We start from the raw sequence: 27,819 nt of genomic DNA on the forward strand, positions 1-27,819 counted from the left end.
CGATCATTAACAATAAACCATGGACACAATAAAGAAGACAGGCGTACCAAGTTATATACACAAGGTGTAGAATTGGTCATACCAAAATAACTCATAAATACACAATAATCCACCAACCTGTGAAAGTTTTAAAAACAGATCACGATAAAATACATCTTGATAGAATGTCCCAAATATATTGCAGAGAGAGACAGCAATTATGCATACCTGAAACTATAAAAGAAACCTTTACCCAGGAAAACCCTAGAAAATCCTAAATTTTAAATTGCAATTATTAAAATAAAAATAAAAATATAAAATTGATAGTGACCAGCAGTAATAAAATAGACTGACTACTGTTCTAAACACTGGTCATGTCATAATGACACAGTCATGTGAATAAGTTGGTGTAAAACCCAAACAAAAAAAATTTACTCCAAAATGCAATAATTCTAACAATTAAATTATAATTTTTAGGTACAGTGATACATTTCACACATCATAAATGTTTAGACAGCCTTCTAGCCAGATAGTAAGTTTGGGCTTTTTATATATGTGGTCAGAAATGAGTACAATAAGCTGTGCAGTCTGTCCAGTATGTTTGTACAGTAAGATAAGGTTACATAATTTGGGCCACCTTCAGCCAACCAAGTATGTGAGTAGTGTGATCCGAGACAAACTTGGCACTTTTGGCAGGTGTAATCAGCATTGTACGTCATGATTCGGGAGCCAGTAGTGAGCTCAGGGTCAGTGGTTGCTGTGTCATCACCTGCTGAGCTGGACGTGTGTTGAATTATGGAGCGCTGAAGGCTGGCGATTTAGCTATTAACCTAGCAGCAGTGTGTCATCAGTCCTGCGCCCTTAATGAGATGCGGGTCTGACATCAGCCTCATGTTTCCTCTTTCAGCAGCTTTAATTAATGGTTTAAATATTAGATTAAAATAATTGAACAGGCTTAAATGTGCTTTTAAAGGTGGCTTCAAATTAAGGTAGCTCAGCATGTTTTAAGAAGCCTAAGCTCTGGTGCGCTATAGATTTTTAATGATATAAAATTAGATTTTTTTTTTGTGACAATTCAAATGGTTTAGTTTTTGTCATTTAATGTACCACTGATGCAGATATTCACTTTACATTTACATGTATGATCTCTTTTGGCATATTTATAAATATAGCCATATGCTAAAGTTTGCACACCTCTTGTCTAAATCAATATTTTGTTAACTTGTAAGTGAAAATAAGTTACCACATCTTGAAAGCTTTTTTTTATTGTGCAACGTCTGTTTATTTTCTGAATTTATTAACTAAATGTAGCATGTCAAATTAGTTTTTATAAACTTGTTAAATTCAGCACTTCCCTATTGATGTTATTTATACGTAAAAATTAACAGAACATAAAAATTGACTGCAGTGTCCAAACCTTTTGCTTAAAATTGTCCGGCTGGGCCCGGCTGGGCTGAGCAACCACATGAACAACGATTGGCCTGTTGTTCAGATAGGGGTGGGTTATTTAACCCGGATAGGGACTCTCTCATAACTAATGCAATTACAACCTCTGCTGGCTGATTGATGGTGCCTGCACAGGGTGTGTCTCTCCGTACACAGTCCTGATCCGCATTGCACTCGTCAAAGTGTAGGTGACAAAATGCATACGGCTGCTGCCCACGTGTCGGTGGGGGCATGGGTTAGCTTCGTTCTCCTCAATCAGAGCGGAGATCGGCATTGGTGGCGAGGAAGCATGACGCAATCGGGCAATTGGATGCACTAAAAGGGGAGAAAAAGGAGAGAAAATGCATAAACAAGATATAAGAAATAATAATAATAATATGCAATACACTGCAACGCATTCATCTCCACTTTATAAGCATTACATTGGAGCTAGACTAATGTATCATACAAAATTGAATGCCAAATCTTTTGTATTGGTTGGCCATTTTGTAGCAATTACATTTTTAGCATTTTTATTTATGGCCATTACGCATATTAAAACTGAATCCTGACTTTGAATAATAAACATCCAACAGAAGAATGAATGTATGACAGTATGGCGCAGCGGTAAAACGCACTAGCACACCAGAGCTGACATTTTGAACTCATCAGTTCGAAACTCAGTTCTGCCATCCAGCTGGGCTGGGCATCTACATGAACAACGATTGGCTGCTGTTCATACAGATGGGATAGGGACTCTCTCATAACTGATGCAATTACGACCTCTGCTGGCTGGTCGATGGCGCCTGCACAGAATCGAGAAAGAATGTGTTGATCAGGGTGTGGCTCTCTGTACACAAAGCTGATCCGCATATGAACTCGCTGTCGGCTACTGCACACACGTGTCGGAGGGGGCATGTGTTAGTTTCATTCTCATTAATCAGAGCGGGGATCGGCATCAGTGTGGAGGAAGCACAATGCAACTGGACACGCTAAAAGTCAGGTGAAAAAGGGAGAAAATGCATAAACAAAATATAATAAAAGAAACAAAAAAGATAACCCACATCTACCATTGGGCTGCAATTTCAGTTATTGTTTCCAAAGGGCCTGCTACCAAATATAGAGTTGAGGGTATCAATAAATTTTGTCCACTCCATTTCTGATGTGCACGGTTGTATGTGCTATAGCTGTATGTACACCAAAGGCCACAAAGACTACATTGAATTTGGGGACAGAACATACATAATAACCATGATGTGTGACAACCATGACCCAAAAAGTACTGTGAATCAGTTTAGTTTACAGGTAATCAGCTAAAGCTAGCCACTTCTCACATAGCTTGCCATGTTCACTTCCCCTATAGTTATGACTGGCATAATAATTTACGGTGTGTGGAACAGTCACAGCCTGTATTAGCTGCGATTCTGTAAGTTACTTGCAATAACATATTTTGACCAGAGGGGTCTCTAACCTTGATTGATACTACTTTGAAAACCATGGGGTCCAGCTGTCCCTAATATACATTTGCTGAGTTCTGGACATCCTTTCCGATGGACTACAGTCTACCATGTTTTACACATGAAAAATTGAAGATTAAATATACAGTATTGCACAGAGGGTCTAAGTGATTTGTCGTCTTTGTAGAGGCTGGGTTTTGTAGGTGTGCATGTCGTGTGTGGGTGTGGTGCCAGCATAAGGTGTGGCTCTGTCTGTGCTGCAGTCCACTGCTGCAGTCCCTTTCTGTGCCATTCTCTTGCTCTGAGAAGTGTGTAGCGTGTACCTCATTAGCGCAGCAAGGGAAAACAAACAGAACTGCCAAGCATTTTCTGTAATCAATCCCTACGTCCTAATTTTGAGCTCAGTCAGGCCAAAAATATTTTAGTTTCTTTCTCTCACCAGGGTTTTCAACATTATCTGTGTTGAAAAGAATGGCAAATGATGACTGGATTGAGTGCTTCTCTTTTATTTGTTTGGTTTAAAACATTATTGTATTGTAGTGAAGCTGCTGATTTATTAGTAATGGACCTCAAGGCGTCAAATTGCTTATAGTGCTTCATCAGTTTTCCGGTGTGTGTGACTGTAATGCAAGGTGTTCAGTGCTATGCAACTGAAATTCTGTTACATCAACATATTGCATGTGCAGTATGTTGTCTAATCGGTTCAGACTCCAGCAGTAAAGCCTTGTTGATCGTGCTTTAAAGCTTGTCTGCATTATTTAGACTGGGGCAGTGCATTATTTAAGAAAATAATTGAAACAAATTATTCCTGCAGAATTGAAGGTTATTCAGCTTATGTGCATTTTGTTGCTTTATAGAAAGCTGTTGGCTGTTTGCATTAGAGCCTTTATTGATACCAGTAAAAATGATTAACCAGTTGGGAGTATTTCATTCCTATTGTGTTTCATGTGTTTTTTTTTTATCCCTCCTTTTTTTTATCTTTTGTGAATTAGGCTGTAAACTGCAGCCCCTATATAAAGTCACAAGTGCCTAACATGTTTATGATTGGTATTAATTGTTTTTTTTTTTATTATAAACAGATATTAAGCTTAGTAACTTATATTTACTAAATTTAAATTATGTTGGATACAGGCTGGACAGGTGCACTAAGAGTGCACTGATATGTGTCCTCCCAATGGCAAGGTTCATGTAATGCCATGCACCTTCAGTACTTGTGGCTTTTAGGGATTTGAGTCCTGAACTAGGCTCTCATTAGCTCACTACCCAATATATATAATTATTTATATATGTGTAAGTATTTTAAAGACTTTGGCACAGTGTAAGAAGAAACACTAATTGAAATGCTGCATCTAGCACCTATTGTCTGTGACTGCAGTTTGGGGCGTATTTCAAGTTATGACTAATCCTTTTTTATTGAATGGCACAGGGGCACCATCAGCCCTCACCTACTTCACTATCACCTGATTACGATGTGATAAAATCCAGAAGGCATTGCTGGATGGAGCTTCCCTAAGGCATCAAAGCAGATTTTACCTTTGCTTTTAGGAATCTGGACCTTTAGCAAAAATGCTGACACACATTTATTTAAGATGCAGCCAGGCTGAAGATAGCCATATGAGCTAAATTTAGAGTTAATGCCATTTTACAGGCTACAGAGAGCAATCACACACACACACACACACCCCAAGCATTATCTTTCTCCATCCATACTCGCACTGGGAGACAGATCAATCAGAGCCAGGCCATTTCTAAAGTGGAGGATGTGTCACTATTAATAGCCTCCAGAGGACCAGGCAACACCCTAAATCTCATCAACATACTCTAGCCTCAGCTCTGGCTGGGACAAGATGATTGGATGGAGATGATGTCATTCATGCAGCCCAGCTGATGAGGGGTGAGGCGTTGCTCTGCTTATTGCCTGGATACAATGGATGGAGCTCTGTTATCAGTGCATCAGGCATCGTTAAGCTAACCTTTTTATTCATTTGCTTTTACAGATTTATACACATTTAACAAATTCTTTCAACATCTGCAGGACTTGCTAAATTGTCCAATTGCAGCACTGTTTGTGCAGTAAATGCTTTTATTATTGCAAAAGTGCAACTAGGCCAGGAATAATGCTGAGAATATAACAAAGAAACACATCAATTTAAGCCACGTCATGAAAGATGTATAAGTACCATGTTTTATTTTACTACTTATCTTGACTTTTGCAGGGTGTAATCAATAACTGCAAACACAATTATGTTTACTCAAGCATATCATTACAGTGGTACCTTATAACTAAACGTCCCCTAAACTTGAAATCTTTGAAGCTGGACGCCCGTTGTTGAGAAATTTGTACCCTTAAACTCAGCGTTTACCTTAAACTCGACATGTGTGCGACCGTCGCTTTGTTCAGCGCTTAGCTTGGGTGGTGTGGTAAAACATCAAGTCAATGCCATTATTTTACATAAGCCTAAAATATATGCAATTCCATGGGACCAGGTTTCACCATACATCCTAATGGGAAAAAATACCTTGAAACTCAACACTTGACGCCAGTTTCGACACGCGATGCCAGTTTCAAAACCAATTGACGTCAAGTTTCAAGGTAACACTAGTATTATTATTGTACTGTAAATAACATAACATAAGCCAGTGTCCTTTACTGGACCACTGATCACACCAGTATGTAGCTCAGTGGACTAGTAATAGGAAGGTTGCTGATTCAAACCCCACGTCTGCCAGGTCGCCACTGTTGGACTGTAAAGCAAGGCCCTTAATTCTCCATTGCTTAAATTGTATAGAATGACAATTGTATGTCACTTTGGATGAAAGTGTCTGCTAAATGATGTCAATAAATGATAGTAATAATAAGGTGCTTTGCAGCCCACTTGTTCTAGTATGTTATTTTGGTTCAAAGGATGCAACTGGCTTTTTTCAGCACAAAGTTGCCACGCAGACTTATGATACAGCAGTAAATGTAATTTTCTTTGAATGCTCTTACAGTTCACATTTGCATTTTATATAATAATAAGATTACATATGTTTAAATATAGTGCTTGTTTTAAATATAGTGGTGTATTACTCTAGTCCAGGGGTCACCAACCTTTTCAAGACCGAGAGCTACTTTAAGGGTACTGAATAATACGAAAGGCTACTTGTTTGATACAAACTTCCAGATTAACATAACGTTGCATGGTTCACCTTTAATGATATTATTATTAGTATTATTATTATCAAATCAATATTCATATGTGTATATGTGTATATGTTTGTGTATATATATACAGTCCTGCTCACCATTATTGGCACCCCTTAATTTTTTGCATAACCTGTACAATATCTTCAGAAATAAATGGAAATGTACCAAATTTATATTATCAGGATTTTTTAATTGGAGGTCCAAAGTAATATAACGAAGAACATTGTTTTTCAGCTTACATGTTGTCATTTCAAAGAAGAAACAGAAAAAAACAGCATGTGCAGTAATAAAGGCACCTCTCCTTAATATTTGGTTGCACACCCTTTGGCAGTGATGACAGCCTCCAAACGTTTCTTGTAGCCATCTATAAGCTTCTTGCACTTCTCAGCTGGTATTTTCTCCCACTCTTCCTTTGCAGTTTGTTCGAGCTCTTGAATGTTTGCAGGGTTCTTTTTCCCAATGGCAGATTTCAGCTGAGCCCACAGATTTTCAATGGGATTGAGATCAGGACTCATTGCTGGCCATTTTAAAACAGTCCATTTCTTCCTTTTCAACCATTCCTGCGTGCTTTTGGATGTGTGCTTTGGGTCTTTGTCTTGCTGGAGGACCCATGATCTTCGACTCAAACCAAGTTTTCTTACACTGGGTAGGACATTTTGCTCTAAAATCTCTTGGTAATTCTCCGATTTCATGATTCCTGTGATACGGTCGAGGCCCCCAGTACCAGACGCAGCAAAACAGCCCCACAGCATTATGGATCCTCCACCATGCTTAACTGTAGGTAGGGTGTTCTTTTCCTTATACGCTTCATTGCGCCGTCTGTAAACAAACTGTTGGTGTGCATTGCCAAAAAGCTCTATTTTTGTTTCATCGGTCCACAGAACATTTTCCCAGAAGGATTGTGGTTTGTCCAGGTACTCTTTGGCAAAGTTGAGTCGTTCCTTTTTATGTCTTTTCTTCAGCAATGGTTTCTTTCTTGGCCTTCGCCCATAAAGCTCTGCTTGGTTTAGTGTGCGCCGTATGGTACTTGTTGAAACCAAGACCCCAGACTGTTCCAGGTTGGCCTTCAGGTCTTTGGATGTTTGACATGGTGTTTTTTCCACCATTCGCACCAACCTTCGAAGACATCTCTCATCAATTTTCCTCTTCCCTCCACGTCCAGGGAGGTTCTTGACTGTTCCATGCTTGGCAAACTTCTTAATAACATTGCGCACTGTTGAAACAGGGATACCAAGGTCTTTGGAGATGGCCTTATACCCTTTGGAGGTCTTGTGTTTGCTAATAATAGCACTTCTGATGTCCTCAGACAGCTCCTTTGTCTTCACCATTGTGACAAAGGAACAGGGAATAACTTGTGGCTTTTTAAAACACTGAAGTCATCATTCATTGGGTAATTAATGTCACATGGGCACTGACAATTTATCACAGGTGATTCTCATTTGTGATTTAGCACAGGTGAGTCAAAATGTGTTTCCATACTGATTTACTGTAAAGGGTGCCAATACCAGTGCCACAGCAAGCTTTAGGTTTTTCTATTTTTTCTCTCCCATTGTTTTTAGTTTTAAATGTTGTTTATCATTTGCTCTCTTGTATCAAACACAAGTTCTCTATAGAAAAAAGCTGTTACACTTGATTCATTTTTTTCCAGGAGATATTCCACATTATGTACTTAAACTTCATGGGTGCCAATAATGGTGAGCAGGACTATATATATATATGATCATATGTTAATGATTCCTCAGAAAAACTTAACAATGATTTACCATGGTAGGAAACATATATTTCAACATGTAACATTATTTATCTCTATTAATCAAAATCTGTTTCAATATTTGAAAGATATTTTTGTAAATATCTTTCTTGACAGTTTTGTATGAATGAACACATGTAGCATGTTGATCAAAATCACACTTGAGATCTTTATAGATGTGTTCATCTGCATTATAAATTTTTGACGAATGTTTTTATACTTTATTGATACTTTAAAATTAATGGAAAATAAATGTTATTTTTTTTAAAATATGGTTTATAGTATTTAATGTGTTTGTATAAAATAGTTTGACATTAATCCATCAATACATTACAAAACTTGAATGGATTTATTTCTCTGTAATAAGTGCAGAATAAATGTTTCCTACGTTTTTCTGTTAGTTTGATGACGCTCCCTAACGCCTTAGCTGACGTGGGAGCTTGATTAACGGTTTTATTTTAAGCTTTCTTTAAATAAATGTCATCTTAGAATTATCATAAGTATGTTGTAGTATGTTGCCTATTTTTATCTGTGTAAGAAATTATAAATGAAGTAGGTTAGGTGTATTTTCAACCATTTTTATAGATCGGAATGGCGAATGTCAAACGAATGTTGAATATTAAACTTTACCGCAGTCAAATACTGTCCTGTTTGTACTTATCACCTTTACAACATTTTAGAACAAATCATGTTTATTATCAGTTATGCACGATTTAAAAAAGCTGTGATGTACAGGGAAGTTTTAGTGACACGCACTGAAGCGTCTCTGCACGTTCCTCTCAATCACTGAAAATATGAAGTTTTCTTTCTCTTGTGTGTTTTTTCATTATTATTATTTCGGGGTAAAACCCGCATCTCGCTCAGTGTAGTAGCTGCGCATGCGTAGCTCGCTTGTCTCAGCATTATGCGCACTGAAACTCCGCACCCAGACAAGATCAGAGCTCATATAACCATCCAACCATGGGCGGATCTACCGGGGTGGCATAGGGTGGCACATGCCACCCTAAAAGAAAGCCTTGCCACCCCTGCTGCCACCCCAGTTGGCAGCAACGAATTAAAAGAAAAGTTATGGCCAATTTGACATTTACGAGCGCGAATCTCCAATGTCCGACTGCAGTGAACGCTGCACGAGATAACGTCAGAGAGGCGCGGTGCGTCAGATTGGCGCGAAGCGAGGGAGCCAGGAGTCGCGAGGAAAGGAGACACGGGAGGAAAGAGGTAAAAACTGAGTAACTGTCTATCAAGAAATTAAATTATAATTAAAGCACAGTGCTAGTATAGTTGCGATGCTGATTTTGAGATGATAAAAATCAGGTTGAAGAACGTTATTTCGCTAACTATACACAGACATCCCAAGTTGCAAAAACTAATTTCAGTGAGGTACCCCCGGACCTCGACCCCGACCCCCCAAGCCCCCCAAAAAAAAGCTAAAAAAGCCTCTGCACACATGAAAGTATATGGGTGATAACAGAACTTTTAGGAGCTGCTAACTGAGCTACTAAGCTAACTGTTCGCGTCACAAACACATTAATGTGTACTGTAGTGCACTAGATTGTGTGAAAGATAATAGATTTATGTTCCCTACATAGTGCACTAGATTGTATAGCAGATCACGGATTTATGTTCCCTACATAGTGCACTAGATAGTGTATTAGATAACGCATTCATGTTCACTACATAGTGCACTAGAAAGTATAACTAGATAATGATTTGTGTTCCTTACATAGTGCACTAGATAGTGTATTACATAATTAATTATGTTCCCTACATAGTGCACTAGATTGTATATCAGATAGCGGATTTATGTTCCCTACTTAGTGCACTAGACAGTATATTAGACAATTGATTTATGTTCCCTACACAGTGCGCTAGATTGTGTATTATAAAACGGATAGTTCCGGTCCTAAAATCTGATTGGCTGAGCCGCGCTCTAAGCCGTTGTAAAATCCCCGATAAACGCACACCTAGGACCACCTTACATCATTCCATATTAATACGCCACTGAATAGAAAAAGTTAATGTTATTTTCGCCCTCATGTTGCCTAGCAACACTGTTAATCGAACTATTTTGCGTCGCGGAAGAATGCTTTATTGTAAGTTTATACACAATAAATACATTTATGAATTAAACATTGTTGTATTTATTGTATTTTATGTTGACCGCCGTTTTATAAAAGCAATAAGCCACTCGAGACCGTGCGTTACTGCTATGATTTTAGCACGGGAAAGAAGTTTTAGGCACTCTGCTTCGCGTCGTGCCAAAACGTCATCCCCGTGCTAAAATCACAGTAACGCACGGCCTCTCGTGGCTTATTGCTTTATCAGATAACGGATTTAATACGCGATCGGGGAAAAAAGTTTGTCGCCTGCATGCACGTGTGTGTTTGTGTGTGCGTGCTCTTGGCCGCTCGTTCTGGATTCCGGGAGATTTTATCTGACTTGCGGGCATCAGGGAGCCGCTATGTATATACGGGAGACTCCCGGAACTTCCAGGAGACTTGGGATGTCTGTTAACATGTAATGTTAGCTAGGTCTGACGTTAGTTCTGTGTAAAGTAGGCTATAAAAGCTAATATTGATTCAACGTCTGTCAAGGAAAACATTGTAAAGTTACTTTGAATCTTACAGAAATGAAGAGGAAGGGTAGCATACATAGTTTTTTCTCACCAAAGAGAGAGGTGACCGAAATAGAAAATGAACAACTGAGCAAGGTAAACAGTAAAGATGAGGTGGAAGGAGAGAGAGAAGAGAAGGATAAGGTGGAAGGAGAGAGAGGAGGGCAACAGAAACGTGACAGAGATAGAATAGGCCAAGGCAACCAGGGACAGGAGGAGGTAGGAGAACACCATAGCGGTGAAGATATGGAGGAGGGAGAAAGCGAGAGACAAGATAACACACAGGGCTCAGACAGTGAAAGGGAAAGGAGAGTGCCTGAGCCATCACCAACGATCTCCAGTCGAGTTGGTCCACATGGTATGGAAATTGTTGCTGCATAGTTTACTAAGTTACATATGAATAAGAACAACAAATGACAAAAACGGACATTTTGCTGTAAGGTGTATTTAAGAGACATTGCTTAGACTTCTTCAAATAAATATAAATATTCATGTTTGCTTAAATATGAATAATTGGGGAAACTTGTAAGTGTGAAAGTGTGATGAGATGGGGACAGAGTTTTAATATTTTGTGTACAATGTATTTTAGATCTATTGCTAAGGTTAAATTCCAAAATTACACAAATAAACCTAAAAATACTCTCCAGGCAAAAATGTTAGTGTGTGCTAACACAGTCTGATAGTTATAACTAATCAATGACAGTTCCAAATTGATTATGTTTTTACTAGTTGTTATATTGTATTATTAGTTCAGATGTAATGCAGTTTGAATCTTTCCTCCCCTCCATCTTCTAGACGTATCCAAGTCCAGGTGTGAGGTGCCAGTGCAGCCAATGCGAGAGAGTTTCCCTAAGACCCTTCAGGGAGGAGCCAGGAGAAGCTTCCGTAGCGACTGGTACAAATCTCATCCCTGGTTAGAATACTCGCAATCCAAAGATGCAGCTTACTGTTTTGCTTGTAGGCATTTTTCCCTCCCCGATGCTCCAAGGACTGTTTTCACCTCATTCGAGGGTTATCGTAACTGGAAAAAGGCTACAATGAAAGACAGTGGTTTCTGTTCTCATGCCAGATCTGAAGGCCATGTAAATGCAATGTTTGCATGGACAGAGAACAAGAAAATTATGGATAAAAATACCTCAATGTTTGGACTAATGGATGAGCAAAAAAAGAAGCAGGTGGCTGAAAATCAATACTACATTAAAACATTAGCTGAAATTTTAGTTCTAACAGCCACAGAAAACATAGCACAGCGGGGTCACAGGGAGTCTCTCGACTCAGAAAAAAAGGGTGTTTTTCTGTCTATGTTAGACTTGCTGGGTAACCATAACCCCATCATTAAAAAAAGACTTGAACAACAAGTTAAAAATGCAAAATACACCAGTAAAACAATACAGAATGAAATACTTGAGTGCTTGGCTGCAATGGTCAAAGAGGAAATCATCCAGGAAGTTAAAACGAGCAAGCAGTTTTCAGTTATTGTTGATGAAACTAAAGATGTTAAGAAAAAAGAGCAAATATCATTTGTTCTGAGATATTTTTACAACGGTGTGGTTCATGAGAGTTTTCTGGAGTTTGAAGTGGCAGAACACCTGGATGCTGCCAGCTTAAGTGACAAGATTATATGCTTCCTTGAGAAGCATGGGCTGGAGTACAAGAAAAACCTTGTAGGCCAGGGCTATGATGGCGCGGCAGTGATGCGCGGGGCACATGCAGGTGTTCAAGCAAAAATAAAAGAAGTAGCCAAACATGCCTTCTATGTTCACTGTAGTGCACACTGCTTGAACTTAGTTATAGTAGACGCTGTAAAAAGTGTGGCAGATGCAGGAAACTTCTTCTCATTATTGGAACGACTGTATGTATTCATGTCTGGGTCTTATGTACATAACAAATGGCTGGAAGTGCAGCGGGAGATGTTTGATGGTGCACCAAGGGAACTCCAACAGCTAAGTGATACACGTTGGGCCTGTAGGCACATAGCATGTCGCAATGTTATGGACAGGTTGCCTGCAATAGTACAGGTGCTTGAAGAGATCGCATCTGAGAACCATCCACAAAGAGCTGTTGAAGCAAGAGGGATATTGGCTCAAATTGATCTGAATTTTGCTGGATCTCTTGTTCTGTTCAAAAAGGTCCTGAGTGACTCCAAATTTTTATCAGACATGCTCCAGTCTAAAACAGTGGACTATGCCAAGGCTGTTGAACTTATTGAAGCACTTAAAGAGACACTGATCCAGTACCGTAGTCAAGCGTCTTTTGAGGAAATGTGGAGTGAAACACTAGATTTATGTCAGCGAAGTAACATTGATACAACTCAGCGAAAACCAAAGAGGCCAAGACAGACAGCAAAGGTGCTTCAGGATACTGTCATCCACTCCACCTTGGGACAGCATGTAGTTCCAGATAGCAAACACACCTTTTGTGTCTCTGTGTACTATCCAGTTCTGGATAACATGATTGGAGAAATAGGAAGAAGATTTTCTAACACAAATTGTCAAATTATGCAGGGTGTCCAGGCACTAAATCCGTCAAGTCCAACTTTTTTGAGGGAGGAGGCTGTTCTGTTATTGGCTGAAGCTTATGATTCAAATATTGAGGATCTCAAACACGAGTTACATCAGACAAAAAGAGTACTAGACAGAAAAAAGGGGGAAAAGGAGAGTCCTACCACTTTAATGGAGTTCACTCAGTTTTTGGACCCATACCAGGATGTTTTTTATGAGTTGTTCAGGTTGTGTAAAATAGCAGTTGTTTTACCTGTGAGCAGTGCATCCTGTGAACGAAGTTTTTCATCTCTCAGGCTCATAAAGACTTATTTGCGGTCTACTATGACAGAAAAGAGACTATCAAGTTTGGCTGTACTCAGCATTGAATCAAAACGCACAAAAGCATTAGACCTAGATAAATTTGTTAAGCGTTTTGCTGAGCAAAATGGAAATCGCCGCATTCAGCTGTTATAGTGTTGTTGTTATTGTTGTTGTTTTTAATGTCTCTTTCGTATATACAGTATAAATCTGTTCAAGCTACTAAGGGACAAATGGGGAGAATGTGTGTTTCGAGTAAAAAATAAAAGCAATGTCCAGTACCTTGTTTGAGTGCCATGACCCATTTATTTCCACAGTGTATTTATGCTCACCTTAGTACAGCTCAGTCCATAGATCTTCATGGGTACGTTTTTCTTTGGATAGTTTCTTCTTGTACAAATGCTGGCTGCAACGCTGCCACTCTGACCCTTTTGAAGTGTGTACATACTATTTCTCATCAAACTGTGATTAAATTCAGTATAAATACGTCTGCCATATGTTGCCACCCCTCAAAAATTCCTGCCCCCCTCTCGCCACCCCATGAATATTTTTCTAGATCCGCCCCTGCATCCAACATTTCTGTTTTTAACATTTTATATTCAGTTTTATCATTTTCAAATCGACCACAATGCAAGTGCCATTGATTCAAAAAGATCAGCAACACAAATGTATATTTTTAGACGGAGCACTAAAGTCATTATAGTACTATTTAAGAACATGCCCTGCGGGTGACTCACGTGGTCCCTGCCGGCGACCAGGTGCCCGCGGGCACCGTGTTGGTGACCCCTGCTCTAGTCGGTTCTTAATCTCATCTGTGCTATTGACCGACTGGGCATCTACACAGCTGTGATTGGCTATGTCTAAATCTTCTTGAAAATAACATGAATATGTATTAAATGCTGCTCAAAATGAAGATAAAAAACCAGCAGCACATTTATACTTCATACTCGTTGTGTTAATGTAACAACTCCTTAGCAACATCATGGACAGTGAGAATAAAAATTTGCACTAAATAAAAATGAGTTCACCTTTACTCTGTAACAGTCTGTTTCTGTGATGGAAGGTTTTGATGATGTAAATAGCAGAGCTGCTTCGCTGAGTTGACTGTGTGCTTATTGTGGCTGAGTCAAACCAGAGCCTAGTGGTTAAGGTACTGGACTAGTAATCACAAGGTCACTGGTTCTAGCCCAACCACTGCCAGGTTGCTGCTGTTGGGCCCTTGAGCAAGGCCCTTAACCCTCAATTGCTCAGACTGTATACTGTAACTGTAATGTAAGTCGCTTTGGATAAAGGTGTCTGCTAAATGTCGAATATGTAAGTGTAATGTAAATGAGTCAGCTTAGTTTGGCATCAACTGACTGACTGGTTTTCAAATTCCTAAAGATGCATGTTGGACAGATTCTTCAGATTTAATCTCAGAAAGCTAATTTGCATTTAAGAAGCAGACAAAAATGAAATGAACTCCTAAATTCTAAGTTAGCTACAGGTAGCTATGCTGGTTGACACTTGTATTCATGCCATACATATTTTTTGTGTTTTAAAGAGCAAAATGTTTGCAATTTTGGAGTTTTTTTTTTACATTATTGTTTATGCATTTTCTCCTCTTTATCCAATTACCCAATAGCATTACACTTCCTCTTTACTGACACTGATCCCCGCTGATTGAGGAAAGCGAGATTGACACACACCCCCTCTGACACATATGCAGAAGCCGACTGCATCCTTTAACCTGCACAAGGCGAGTTTATATGTGGATCAGCTTTGTGAGCGGAGAGCCACACCCTGATCAATGCATTATCCCTCGACTCTGTGCAGACGACATCAATCAGCCATCAGAGGTCGTAATTGCATCAGCTATCCGGTTCCCACCCTGTATGAACAACAGCCAATCATTGTTCATGTAGGAACCCAGCCCAGTCGGATGGCAGAGCTGAGTTTTGAACCAACGAGTTTGAAATGTCAGTTCTGGTGTGCTTGCATGTTTTAATGCTGTGCCACCTGAGTAAATTTTTTTTTTTGCTGGATTAAATTCTGCCTTTTGTAAAAGCCTTTGTCCCCTAATAATTCTGACCTTCACTCCGTCATCCTTTTAACTCTTTCTATCCCTGTTCATTGATTTTCTTGTGCACTGTTTCCCATGGCAACAAGCAGTTCCCATATGTAAATCAAAATTCTGGTCATTTTTCACATTGTTAAAACAAAACCACTTCTGGACTTGGCAGTAAATTCTGATGTTTGAGCTCCATTGTACGTTTATTTCTTCTGTAGACACTACAGTGAAGATAAAATAGTCTAATATGGCCTTGATTCCAGTCGTACCTCACAGTTTAATCTGATAAAAACTGCATAATGCAATAAACGGTGACTATATGTATCTCTCTCTCTTTCTCTCGCTCACATACAGCTGAAACTTGAGGATCGATCCATTGTGCCTCGAGACTTTGTCCGTCGAATGGATTCAAATGTAAGTCACTTAGTTATCACCTCTGATTGTTAATTACATCGTTCAGGGCTCTCCGACTCCATGTCGACTCTACTCTCAGTTCACGCTTTATTAATCAAGCTATTGGCTTTTCAGATGTTAATAGAGCTTATTGAATCCACTTCGGCTAACGGATAGAAATGCTCTGAACTCATTTGTGCACAGCTATTAACGTGCAAGTGCGAAAGGTTCCAGTTATGGATAATCCTGCAATCTTTCTGTCCTTGCAGGATAAGCAGTGTGGTATAGTCACCAACATTAACACTGAGTGTGCGGTAAAGCTGGTGGGGACCAACTGCTGTCTTTATCCTGTAAACAGTCGAGACCTTCAGCACATCTGGGTACGTTTTCTATGTTGACGAAATATACACTGCTTAGATTTTATGGACTAGGACACTTTATAGCGAAGACACTTTCTCAGCATACACAAATGTTTATATCAGCAGGCATCTTTATTTTTTCTAATGTTTAGGAAAGATCACAATGTTGGCTAGAGAACAGTACTCAGGTTGCTTAAAAGTAATAGAGTATTCATTGTTAAAACAGTAACTACATCATGAACTCAACTGAACCTTCCACAGGACTTTTGTATCCATGAATAAAATGTTAAAAAGCTTGATATATACTGATCAGCCATAACATTAAAACCACCTCCTTGTTTCAACACTCACTGTCCACTTTATCAGCTCCACTTACCATATAGAAGCACTTTGTAGTTCTACAATTACTGACTGTAGTCCATCTGTTTCTCTGCATGCTTTGTTAGCCCCCTTTCATGCTGTTCTTCAGTGGCCAGGACTCTCCCAAGACCACTATAGAGCAGGTGTTATTTAGGTGGTGGATCATTCTCAGCACTGCAGTAACACTGACATGGTGGTGGTGTGTTAGTGTGTGTTGTGCTGGTATGAGTGGATCAGACACAGCAGCGCTGCTGGAGTTTTTAAACACTTCACTGTCACTGCTGGACTGAGAATAGTCCACCAACCAAAAATATTCAGCCAACAGCGCCCTGTGGGCAGCGTCCTATGACCACTGATGAAGGTCTAGAAGATGACCAACTCAAACAGCAGCAATAGATGAGTGATCGTCTCTGACTTTACATCTACAAGGTGAACCAACTAGGTAGGAGTGTCTAATAGAGTGGACAGTGAGTGGACACGGTATTTAAAAATTTCTGATCCACTCATACCAGCACAACACACACTAACACACCACCACCATGTCATTGTCACTGCAGTGCTGAGAATCACACCACCACCTAAATAATACCTACTCTGTAGTGGTCCTGTAAAAGCAGGGTAAAAAAGTATGTAGAGAAACAGATGGACAGTGGGTAATTGTAGAACTACAAAGTGCTTCTATATGGTATGTGGAGCTGATAAAATGGACAGTGAGTGTAGCAATAAGGAGGTGGTTTAAATGTTATGGCTGATCAGTGTATAACTGGAACACATAATGCATTAGTACACAAGCTAAAATTTAGAGTAATGTTTTTCCATTATCTGCATTTTAGAGTCTACGCATTTTAAAATACAGTGCTTGTTGTACATTTAAACAAGGTTTAAACAATTAACAAGGTTTTTTTCAGAGCTCTTCAGAATTGCAGCATCTCTTAGAGACCAACAACATACTGGTAATGCTGTAATCACTGACCTGGATTTTTTTTTCTTTCTGTTTTTTTTTTTCTCCTGTAGTCTTTTATGTATGGTGATTACATTGTTTATGACTTCTGGTTGGGGAAGGTGTATGACCTCAGCAATCGCATTATCCTGAAGCTGTCCAACGGAGCACGGTATTCATCTATTTATCTTCATAAACACATTGTGAATTTATGCCTAGATGGCTACAGGAATTAAAAAACACAGAACAACCTGTACTGTTTTATAAATACATATTGAACTGTACACCTCCACCTCAAGGCCCTACAGTACATCAGGACCCACAGTGAAACCAACTTAAACTGTTTTGCTTTATTTTTAAGTATTAATATTTTACTGGTGCTGACACTAAATGCTGTATTGCATGTCCTAAGCAACAAAATAGAATGTAAACATGAATTTCTTTGTCTTGGCTATGACTGTCAACAGGTTTTAGTTTTGGCTAAGCTGGCCTTTGTGCTCCTTTGGCCCACCAAAACAATCCTAGCCCATCGTCAAGACCTTAGTTTTGAGTTTCTGGTTCAGTTTTGCTGGTGCCTTCCAGTCTGACCAGGCGTCCATCAGACACAATCAACCGTGTTTGAGGGAGAGAATGTTGGATAGGGAATTGCCTTCCTTCTGCAACAGTGACTCCCTAGGGTCTGTTTGAAAACCTAGTGAGCTGTCTTACTGCCTACATAGGCAGATGCCTAAGTAGAGAGGATTCTAATAAGTCATTGACTTATTTATGAGGTGGCACAACGCACTAGCATGTCAACTAGTCATCTCCCTCCGTATACCAAAAACGCTTACATTCGCTGACAAGCCCGAATTTGCAAATACATGACACTTGTGCACATTTTTACTTAATAAAAATCAATGATCATTTATTTACATTTGAAAATAACTCGTTAATAAGTTAAAATAAGTTCGTTGCTCCACATCCGTCCACAATATTTTTTAATTTTTCTGTGAGAAAAGTTGTGCTGCACTGAATGCTGGGATTGCCTTTACCCCTAAGGCAGCTTCAGATGCTCCCTAGTTATTCTGTCAAAATACCGTTCAGATTTAAGGTGCCTTACTAGGCAGCATTTTAAGGTATCTAAGAATTCAAACAGCCTCCTTCTCGAGAGCATGCGTAGGATGACGTTAAATGCTGCCTTTGTAGAGAGCTCACTAGGTTTTCGAAGGCCCTGGCTTGAGCGGCAGAATGAGGAGAAAGTAGACGTATACTTTGAACCTGTCATTAAAAATCCACCTGTTTAAAGATGCGATCAGTGGCTGGAGGAGGTGTGTGCCTGCCTGTCTCCCTCCTCGGCCTTGAGAGTGTTGTGCAACCCACTAAAAGAAGGAATTGAGCCAAATTTAATTAAATATAAAATGCACTGTTTGCTCTTTTTAAAAATGTTTGTTTTTCTGTCAAAAAATGTAAAAAGCAGTTATCTGCTGACACTGTTACACAGTTATGTTTTGATGCTTTTACAATTAGTGCTGTGTGGCATAAGTAAAACTGTTAATTTCGACAACCAGGCTAGAGCCTCCACATGGCATGTGCCAGCTGCATGGCAGGAGGTGCACCTAGAATCTAGTCCAAAAGACCCTACGCTGTGTCTGTTTTCTTGTGTGCCTTTCTGTCCCAGTTACCGTCGGTGCACTTGCAACACCGGCAGGAATTTTTCATTATAGATTGATTTTCCCATGCATGTGGGACAACAGATGCAACACTTACATGCTCCATCTGGTGTAAATCCAATTATTCCAAGCTGTATTGGCTTGATTACACTGGCTTGATTGTCTGTATGTCTGTTTTTTCCTCAAGTCCTCACTATGTTTGTGTCTGTAACACTCACTGATATTCCTCTGTAGTTTGATAGCTGGTGGGTCACGGATGTTCTTGTCTTTGGCTTTCACTTCATGTGTGATGAACTTTTTATCATCTCTGTGCAGATGTTCTATGAGCGAAGAAGATGGTTCAAAACTCTATGATGTTTACCCACATGTCAGTGATTCGGTAAGATGTTATGAAAATCTCTTTGAATGGTATTTCACACCTGTGACTTTGATGTGAGGAAGTGAAAACTGCTGTTAGTGAAACGACAGATGCAGTCGTTACATATAGCATTAACACATAAAATGCAACTTTTCAGATGAAAACAGATGGTTTATCAGCATTGTAAAACTCACCAACTTGAAACTCTACTATACAGAGAAGAGGATGAAGTTTTAGGTTTTGAATGTCTCCTTGCCCTAGTTCCAACATTCTTTTTCTCCTTCTATGTCCATTAGGGGCTGTTCTTTGATGAGGCATACGGCTTTTACCCTGGTCAGGTCCTTATTGGGCCGGCTAAAGTCTTCTCCAGTGTGCAGTGGCTGTATGGAGTGAAACCTGTGCTCAGCAAGAAGAGCAAATTCAGGGTGGTGGTGGAGGAGGTAGGTCTTACATCTAGGTTAATATTAAACATTTCAGTGGCCATTATACATTTTCATTGGTTTATTATCATTAATTAAAGTTATGCACCAATCCTGTCTGTAGGAACACTGACCACATAAGCTTTACATGCAGGGACTATCCTGAATACAGTTAACAAACTAGTCAACTGGTAAAAATATGGTTAGACTTACAGACTGACAGAATGAACAATTAATGATTGTTTAATCAAGGTTGCTTACCTTTTGTTAAATGCTCGATTCTGTATAAAAATATAAGTAAAAATACATCTGAATAAATAAATTTATAAATTAGTCATGACCGCATGACTAATTTCTAATAATCCTGGTGCCTGCATGAAAGGGGAGGTGGGCAATGTGGGGATGGACTAGAGTTGCATGGAGCTTAGCCTGGCTCTGTGTGGGAACCCAACACTGGCAGATGATCAGAAGGCTCAGCAGGTTGGACACATTCACAGTTGGGATTTGGAAATGAGTAGATTGGGAGATAAAAGTTCCAAATAAAGTCCAGAAAAATAAAAAAAAAGGTCTGGGCTGACTTGTTTACATGCCTTCTGTCATTCTTCTTACAGACAGTGTTAATGCATTTCTGTGCTACCCAAACCATGAGAGAAATTTTAGAGTTAGAAGTTAGTTAGCGAGTTAAAGTTAGAACAGTACTCGAACTCTTCATGAATTTAAAACTAAGGACACACATATGAAGATAGACAAAACAAAAACAGGACAAAAAGACTGACTTAATCTTAAAAAAAAAAAAAAAGAATTATCCTGCCATGAATGTAACCAATGTGTTGGCATGGCGTTAAACCAATAAATAAAAAAAACATTCCTGTGCTAAATGCCCAGTATTTGTAGATAGTATCAGATCTGATATTACATATAAGAAAGTATTACTTATTATTGATGAATATGAATGTGGCATGGCAAACACTACTGTGGAGTTAGTGTTGACTAATCACTCAAATGTTGCTTATTGTATTTCTAGGTGCAGGTTGTGGAACTGAAAGTGACATGGATCACTAAGAGTTATTCTTTTCAAGGCTCGGACAGCGTCTTCCCTCCGCCATCCACCATCGCGCAGGAGAACCTCTGCAGGTCCTACACATATAGTACCTCTTCCAAGTGATGTAAAATTTCACACACAGTGTATCCAGCAGTGGCCAAATTCTATGGACACCCCTTATCATCTGGTTTCAGTGTTTGAGCATTGCTAATCGCTAACAAGTTTGTCAAATGGATTTCTTCAAATAAATCTCTGTGAACAAAGTAAGGTTCATAAAGACATGGTTTAATGAGGAACTCTGCAACAGTTACTACACAACAGTAACTCATACTGTCTGGAGAAATACAGAGGGCATAGCATGTTTCTTTGAATCTGCACTTACATGTGTCGAAGGAGGCATGCTCTAGCTCTGCTGACTTCCACGGCTGACGAGGGCATCATCGAAATTGCATAGAGGAGCTGGATATATCCAAACGTGTGTTACACATTGGGGAAAAATGTGAAGAAAAAAAGGGAAAACAATATGTTTTGTAAAAAAATTACTTATTAAAGGAACAAAGTTCAATAAATATAATACATTTTATATGATTGACATATTTAGGTATTACTTAGTCAAACAATGTTTGAGGATTTGGGCAGGTAGTTTATACAGTGCTTAACATCCTGTCTAAGCCTTCATAACTTGAAGCCAGCTAAAGTCACCAGTCACACTGGATGATCAATATTTGGTGCAGAAGAAACATTACCATAATTTATTGCTTTTTATTTACTAAGTGAGCTTCACATAAACTTTTATACCCAATTATGATTCCCTTACCTGTTACCAATTCACTTTCTTATTGTGGAACACAGTAACTTGAACATTCTGTAAATGTTTCACTCTTATTTTGCCTCTGTCCCAACTTTTTTGGAGTGTGTTGCATGCATCGGATTCCTGATGTGTTTCTATTTCCAAAACACAATGAAAAATACAATGAGGTTGCTCAGTGAAAACATTGGAAATCTTTACTGACTAAAAAATCAGTTAAATTAAATAAATACAAATCATCAAAGCTTGTCAACTGAGCTTGTGTGGCATAATCCACAGAAGCCACTGAGTCCCAGGGGTTTGAATCCCAGGCTGGGCTCACAAATACAAAGGAGCATAGTGGTATGTGAACCTAGCTATTGAAAGGATATAACAGTGACCCTTAGTGTTGGTCCCAAACCTTGGATAAATAGGAGGGTTGCGTCAGGAAGGCCACCCGGTGTAAAAATCTAATATAGCGACAAATGATCCGCTGTGGTGACCCCTAACAGGAGCAGTCGAAAATGATCATTCAGTCATTATTTTATTTACCACATTGTGAATCCAAATGAGGTCTTTACTCTAAATTCCACCTACACTAGAAGCAAGTTTTATATGCTGTGTGCTCTGACACACTAAAGTTGAGATGCACTAACGCTCATAATTGGTGATTGTGATTCAAATCAGCGATGACCTTCATCACAGGTGCTACACTGTGTACTGTTATATTCATCCATTAAACATGACAACACCTTGGGTGCATTGCAGATATCTTCAGCACAGTTCAGGTGATGTTTTGCTAGACATTCCTCTCTGCAGCACTGCAGTAATACAGGATCTTCTCTTTTATATAAATTAAAGCTATTAGAGATTTAGCTGTGCAGAGATTTGCAGTCTGATCCTCTGATGCTGAGCTTTAACAATATTTCAGAGTGCAGCATTGTCTGATCTAGACTGGTGAGAACAGATCACTGTTAGAGCTGAGCTTTTCCTCTGTGGTAACTCTAATCACTTTATTATTTGATCTCTCTTGCTTAGAGTAAAGCGCCTGGGATATTTTGACCACACGCAGAGGCAGCTGGGTGAGAGAGCTCTCTATGTCTTTCCTGCCAAAGGAGACGCAACCCGAATCACTTGCGAAGGGCCAGAGGGGGCGCCAGTACTGCCTGAGGACCCAGTCATTCGCAAGGTGGGGGTTTCAGCACTTTTACATTAATTCCTTTTGATTGCATGTTTTCTTCCAAATGCATCTGGCCAAATGAGCCCAATGAGCACTGTGCTTAAAACATAATTAATAAATGTAAATACCAGAAAGCTGTACCTAATACAAAGTGGTGATCCACCACCTATTACTGCTTATACAGACTGAGCGTTTGGTGGATCCTCCTTGTAGACCCAATCATGATTCACTCTCCTGCTAATAATTCACCTTAACAGTCTAGTCTAGGCGTCGTTGTGAGCGGCAGCCTCTCCAGTAGCTCCGTCAGTGTTATGTTTCTGTAGTGTTTATACTTTTATTCTTCATTTTGTGTAAATATAGTACATTAACTTTTACTTAGCTTAAACTTGGTTTTGAGCTAAACCTCTAATGCCATGGACATAGCCTAATTGAGCTGGAATGGCAATAAACGCAAACAAACAAACAAACACAAAATTATTGTGTCGCTTTTTCTATCAATATTTTCCCTCTGGATATCTGTCTGTCTATGTTGGAACACAGTAACTTGAACATTCTATAAATGTTTCACTCTTATTTCACCTCTGTCCCAGGTTTTTACAGATGCTGTTTCAGGCATCATATTCAAAATTTTATCCTATTTCCAAAACACAATGAAGTTGTTCATTAAAAACATTAGAAATATTTTCTTTCTACTTTTGTCAGTTAAGTAAAGATTCAAGAGGACAACAGCGAACAGATTCTTCTTTTTACTGCATTTTACACAGTGCCCCAATTATTTTGGAAATAGGGGTTCTATTTCCCTAAACATTTGAAATTTGTTCATTAAATTAAAATAGAAAGTCTGCCCAGTTACAGATCTGATACTGATCCTACACCTTTTCTAGTGTGAGTATGATGTGAGGATGATTAACACTTCTTGTTAGCAGCCCTGCTAAGAGTCAGTGACATCATTCTTCTTCTTTCTCTTTTTTTAGGTTAAACGAATGTTTAAAAAGCATCCTGGAAAGAAAGCTGCAGAGAGCGCAGACGTGCATTCCAACAGCATACAGCTGGCCATGAAAGCAGATGAGGCTGAAGGTGCAGTACTGACTGGATGCTGCTGACCTAACTTGATGTTTAATTTATTGAGAAAAAAATTCAGGGCAGAACAGCATTTGCACTGTAAACATTTAAAACACAACCATAAAACATTCACACATTTTAACATGCGTGTATAAACTATAGGTGTAAATCATTATTGACAGAAAATGTATTTTGTGGCTTCAACCTTTTGGCAACAGATTGAGGAAGGTCCTTTGACTGTGCACAAAGCAAGATGTAGTAAAGACATGGTTTAATGAGTTTGGTGTGAAGGAGCTTCGGTGGATTTAATAAAGCCCTGACCTCAGTGCTGCTGAACACCATAGGAGAAAATCAAACCATCAGTTGTGGGCCAAACCCTTTTGTCCAGCATCAATGCTTGACTTCACAGGTGCTCTTACCTCATGGACACAATTCTTACAGACACACTTTATGATGTTGTGTAAAGCTTTCTTAGAATAGAGTAAGCTGTAACATCTGCAGAACATCTGGGGGACAATACTATACGTATGCCCATGATTTTAGAATGGGATGGACATGGTTTTGTGTTTGTGTGTTTGTGTGTGTTTGTGTGTGTTTGTGTGTGTTTGTGTGTGTTTGTGTGTGTGTGTGTGTGTGTGTGTGTGTGTGTGTGTGTGTGTGTGTGTGTGTGTGTGTGTGATAGAAAGAGAGAGAACATACAGGGGTTGGACAAAATAACTGAAACACCTGTCATTTTAGTGTGGGAGGTTTCATGGCTAAATTGGACCAGTCTGGTGGCCAATCTTCATTAATTGCACATTGCACCAGTAAGAGCAGAGTGCGAAGGTTCAATTAGCAGGGTAAGAGCACAGTTTTGCTCAAAATATTGCAATGCACACAACATTATGGGTGACATACCAGAGTTCAAAAGATGACAAATTGTTGGTGCACGTCTTGCTGGCACATCTGTGACCAAGACAGCAAGTCTTTGTGATGTATCAAGAGCCACGGTATCCAGGGTAATGTCAGCATACCACCAAGAAGGACAAACCACATCCAACAGGATTAACTGTGGACGCAAGAGGAAGCTGTCTGAAAGGAATGTTCGGGTGCTAACCCGGATTGTATCCAAAAAACATAAAACCACGGCTGCCCAAATTACGGCAGAATTAAATGTGCACCTCAACTCTCCTGTTTCCACCAGAACTGTCCGTCGGGAGCTCCACAGGGTCAATATACACGGCCGGGCTGCTATAGCCAAACCTTTGGTCACTCGTGCCAATGCCAAACGTCGGTTTCAATGGTGCAAGGAGCGCAAATCTTGGGCTGTGGACAATGTGAAACATGTATTGTTCTCTGATGAGTGCACCTTTACTGTTTTCCCCACATCCGGGAGAGTTACGGTGTGGAGAAGCCGCAAAGAAGCGTACCACCCAGACTGTTGCATGCCCAGAGTGAAGCATGGGGGTGGATCAGTGATGGTTTGGGCTGCCATATCATGGCATTCCCTTGGCCCAATACTTGTGCTAGATGGGCGCGTCACTGCCAAGGACTACCGAACCATTCTGGAGGACCATGTGCATCCAATGGTTCAAACATTGTATCCTGAAGGCGGTGCCGTGTATCAGGATGACAATGCACCAATACACACAGCAAGACTGGTGAAAGATTGGTTTGATGAACATGAAAGTGAAGTTGAACATCTCCCATGGCCTGCACAGTCACCAGATCTAAATATTATTGAGCCACTTTGGGGTGTTTTGGAGAAGCGAGTCAGGAAACGTTTTCCTCCACCAGCATCACGTAGTGACCTGGCCACTATCCTGCAAGAAGAATGGCTTAAAATCCCTCTGACCACTGTGCAGGACTTGTATATGTCATTTCCAAGACGAATTGACGCTGTATTGGCCGCAAAAGGAGGCCCTACACCATACTAATAAATTATTGTGGTCTAAAACCAGGTGTTTCAGTTATTTTGTCCAACCCCTGTATATGTGTATGTATATATGTGTGTAGAACTCAATTGAGTCCACCTGTTTCAATTTCTATTGATTGGAGATAATATCCAAGGAATTGTGGATCTCCACGATCAAATTGAGGCAATGCACAAATCGGGCCAATTATATAAAACAAAATTTAAGATTTTAAATGTTCCAAGGACCACAGATTTTCCAATGATTTCTAAAAAGTTTTTACTTTGTCATTATAGGTGACTATGTGTACATTGATCGGTAAAATGCTAATTAGATACCTTTAAAATGCAATCCAGAACACCAGTGATGTTGAGATTCTGTTAATATATATATATATATTTCTGGAATGATTTTCAGATTAGGTGTTAAATTGTGCTGGAAAATATTTGAATATCACATTTTTTAAAAACTGAATGTAACTGTTGCTGTCATTATCCAGTAGAGCAGCAGACGGAGGAACGTCAGGATAACACGGAGGAGGATGTGGCACCATGTTCCAATAATGGCTCTGTTTCAAACTCAGAGACAGCGGAGGAGGAAAAGGAGCAGGTGGCAGAAGTTCCCCAGAGTCAATGGCCTGTTCTTGGTGACCTCGAATCAGACGAGGATGCGGCAGAGGACACGGATGACACCAGCTCCATCACATCGTCGGCCAGCTCCACGGCATCGTTGCAAAGTGGCCCAACCAGAAAGAAGAGCATTCCATTGTCTATCCGCAACCTGAAGAGAAAACACAAAAAGAAGAAAACCAAGTTCTCCAGAGAGTTCAAACCAGGAGATAGGTACGTGACATTTAATCTTATTAGTGGATTTCAAAATATGAACGTACCCAAATAAGGACAAACTTAATTTAAAAAAAATTTGGGACAATTATAGCAGAAAGTAATAATCTGTAAACTAATTTAATTTCTGCAACTCCTACATTAGGACAGAAGTGAATTAAGACCATATTAATGTTTAAAAAAAAAGTCATGAATGGCTACGAAAGGAGTTTTAAGCTCAGGCTCATTTGTTTATGTGTGGGTTGAATGGGTTCAATTTTCTCACACAGTTTTTCACCAATGTTTTTCAATGCACAAATGCGAGGAATTTGGGGATTTCACCATTTATACTAACAATATTAAACAAAACAAGAACAAATACATTTTTGAAATGTCAATTACATTTGGAAATACTATTAATAAACCCTTGTCTGTTAACTTGCATTTGTAGACGCAGCATCGAACAGTGTTAAGTCTACTAGTCTACAAGTCTGTTGTGCTAAGTAAAAGTCATTGATCAACAACATCCAGAAACGCCCAAAATTTCTATGGGCTCATGTTGATCTGTTCATTAATTTATTCATTTTCATATTTTACCACTATTTCACCTGGTCAGGGTCACAATGGGTCCAATCCATTGTAGAGCCTCAGCCAAAACATAGCCAATCATGATTTTTTGTAGATGCCTGTCCAACCAAAAGCACCACAGGGAATTCGAACCCTGAATCCTGGTGGAAGTGGGTTAGTGTAATTTACCATGGCACCACTTGGAGAGCACCTGCATTGCTCTCCAAATGGTTCCTGTACTCGTGGTAAGATTTATTACAGAAGCCGGATGGGACGGTGGCTCAGTGGGTAGCACTGTCGTCTCACAGCAAGAAGGTCCTGGGTTTGATCATCCCATATGGGGGAGTTTGCATGTTCTCCCGGTGTCTGCGTGGGTTTCCTCCAGGAGCTCCAGTTTCCTCCCACAGGCCAAAGACGTGCAGGGGAGGTTAATTGTAGTTACAAAATTGTCCATGACTGTGTTTGACATTAAACTTGTGAATTGATGAATCTTGTGTAACAGGTGGCTACCGTTTCTGTCATGAATGTAACCAAGGTGTGTAAAACATGACGTTAAAATCCTAATAAAATAAATAAATAATTTAATCACCACTATTTTATTATATCTTTATTATGGGGATCCTATCAGGGTCACAGTGGGTCTAAGCCTTGGCCAAAACATAGCCTATCATGATTGTATGTAGTCGCCTGTCCGGGCAATAGCACCATTGTGGATTTGAGCCGTGGA

The 27,819-nt window shown here is 39.6% G+C and overlaps 2 protein-coding genes across 5 annotated transcripts in view; both read left to right on the forward strand.

Moving 5' to 3' along the window:
• ube2o (ubiquitin-conjugating enzyme E2O) overlaps positions 1-27,819 on the forward strand; it is a 54,046-nt gene that overhangs the window by 13,140 nt on the left and 13,087 nt on the right. The window contains exons 3-11 of one of the 3 annotated variants that reach the window (XM_062997842.1): positions 15,618-15,677; positions 15,926-16,036; positions 17,390-17,487; positions 19,280-19,343; positions 19,619-19,762; positions 20,766-20,875; positions 22,609-22,759; positions 23,725-23,827; positions 26,204-26,546. In XM_062997842.1, coding sequence (XP_062853912.1) covers positions 15,618-15,677; positions 15,926-16,036; positions 17,390-17,487; positions 19,280-19,343; positions 19,619-19,762; positions 20,766-20,875; positions 22,609-22,759; positions 23,725-23,827; positions 26,204-26,546 — 1,184 coding nt within the window. The remainder of the gene's footprint in view (positions 1-15,617; positions 15,678-15,925; positions 16,037-17,389; positions 17,488-19,279; positions 19,344-19,618; positions 19,763-20,765; positions 20,876-22,608; positions 22,760-23,724; positions 23,828-26,203; positions 26,547-27,819) is intronic. The other 2 variants (XM_062997843.1, XM_062997844.1) reach the window with 2 other exon arrangements.
• LOC134317129 (zinc finger MYM-type protein 1-like) lies at positions 8,753-13,494 on the forward strand. Of its 2 annotated transcripts, XM_062997840.1 has the most exons (3): positions 8,753-9,016; positions 10,426-10,770; positions 11,208-13,494. In XM_062997840.1, exons 2-3 carry the CDS (start codon positions 10,428-10,430, stop codon positions 13,367-13,369), a joined length of 2,505 nt encoding a protein of 834 aa, XP_062853910.1. In that variant the 5' UTR covers positions 8,753-9,016; positions 10,426-10,427; the 3' UTR covers positions 13,370-13,494. The 2 variants fall into 2 exon arrangements, with proteins under 2 accessions (XP_062853910.1, XP_062853911.1); XM_062997841.1 differs by lacking the exon at positions 10,426-10,770 and having other exon boundaries at positions 8,755-9,016.

The sequence above is a fragment of the Trichomycterus rosablanca genome, chromosome 6, assembly GCF_030014385.1.
Source record: "Trichomycterus rosablanca isolate fTriRos1 chromosome 6, fTriRos1.hap1, whole genome shotgun sequence".
Classification (NCBI taxonomy): domain Eukaryota; kingdom Metazoa; phylum Chordata; class Actinopteri; order Siluriformes; family Trichomycteridae; genus Trichomycterus; species Trichomycterus rosablanca.

What these genes read in the sequence shown, in the direction of transcription:
- LOC134317129 (XM_062997840.1), top strand. Translation starts at nt 10,428, where the DNA reads ATGAAGAGGAAGGGTAGCATACATAGTTTTTTCTCACCAAAGAGAGAG. An exon ending in CAGTCGAGTTGGTCCACATG is followed by an intron (nt 10,771 to 11,207) that starts GTATGGAAATTG and finishes TCCATCTTCTAG; the next exon opens with ACGTATCCAAGTCCAGGTGT.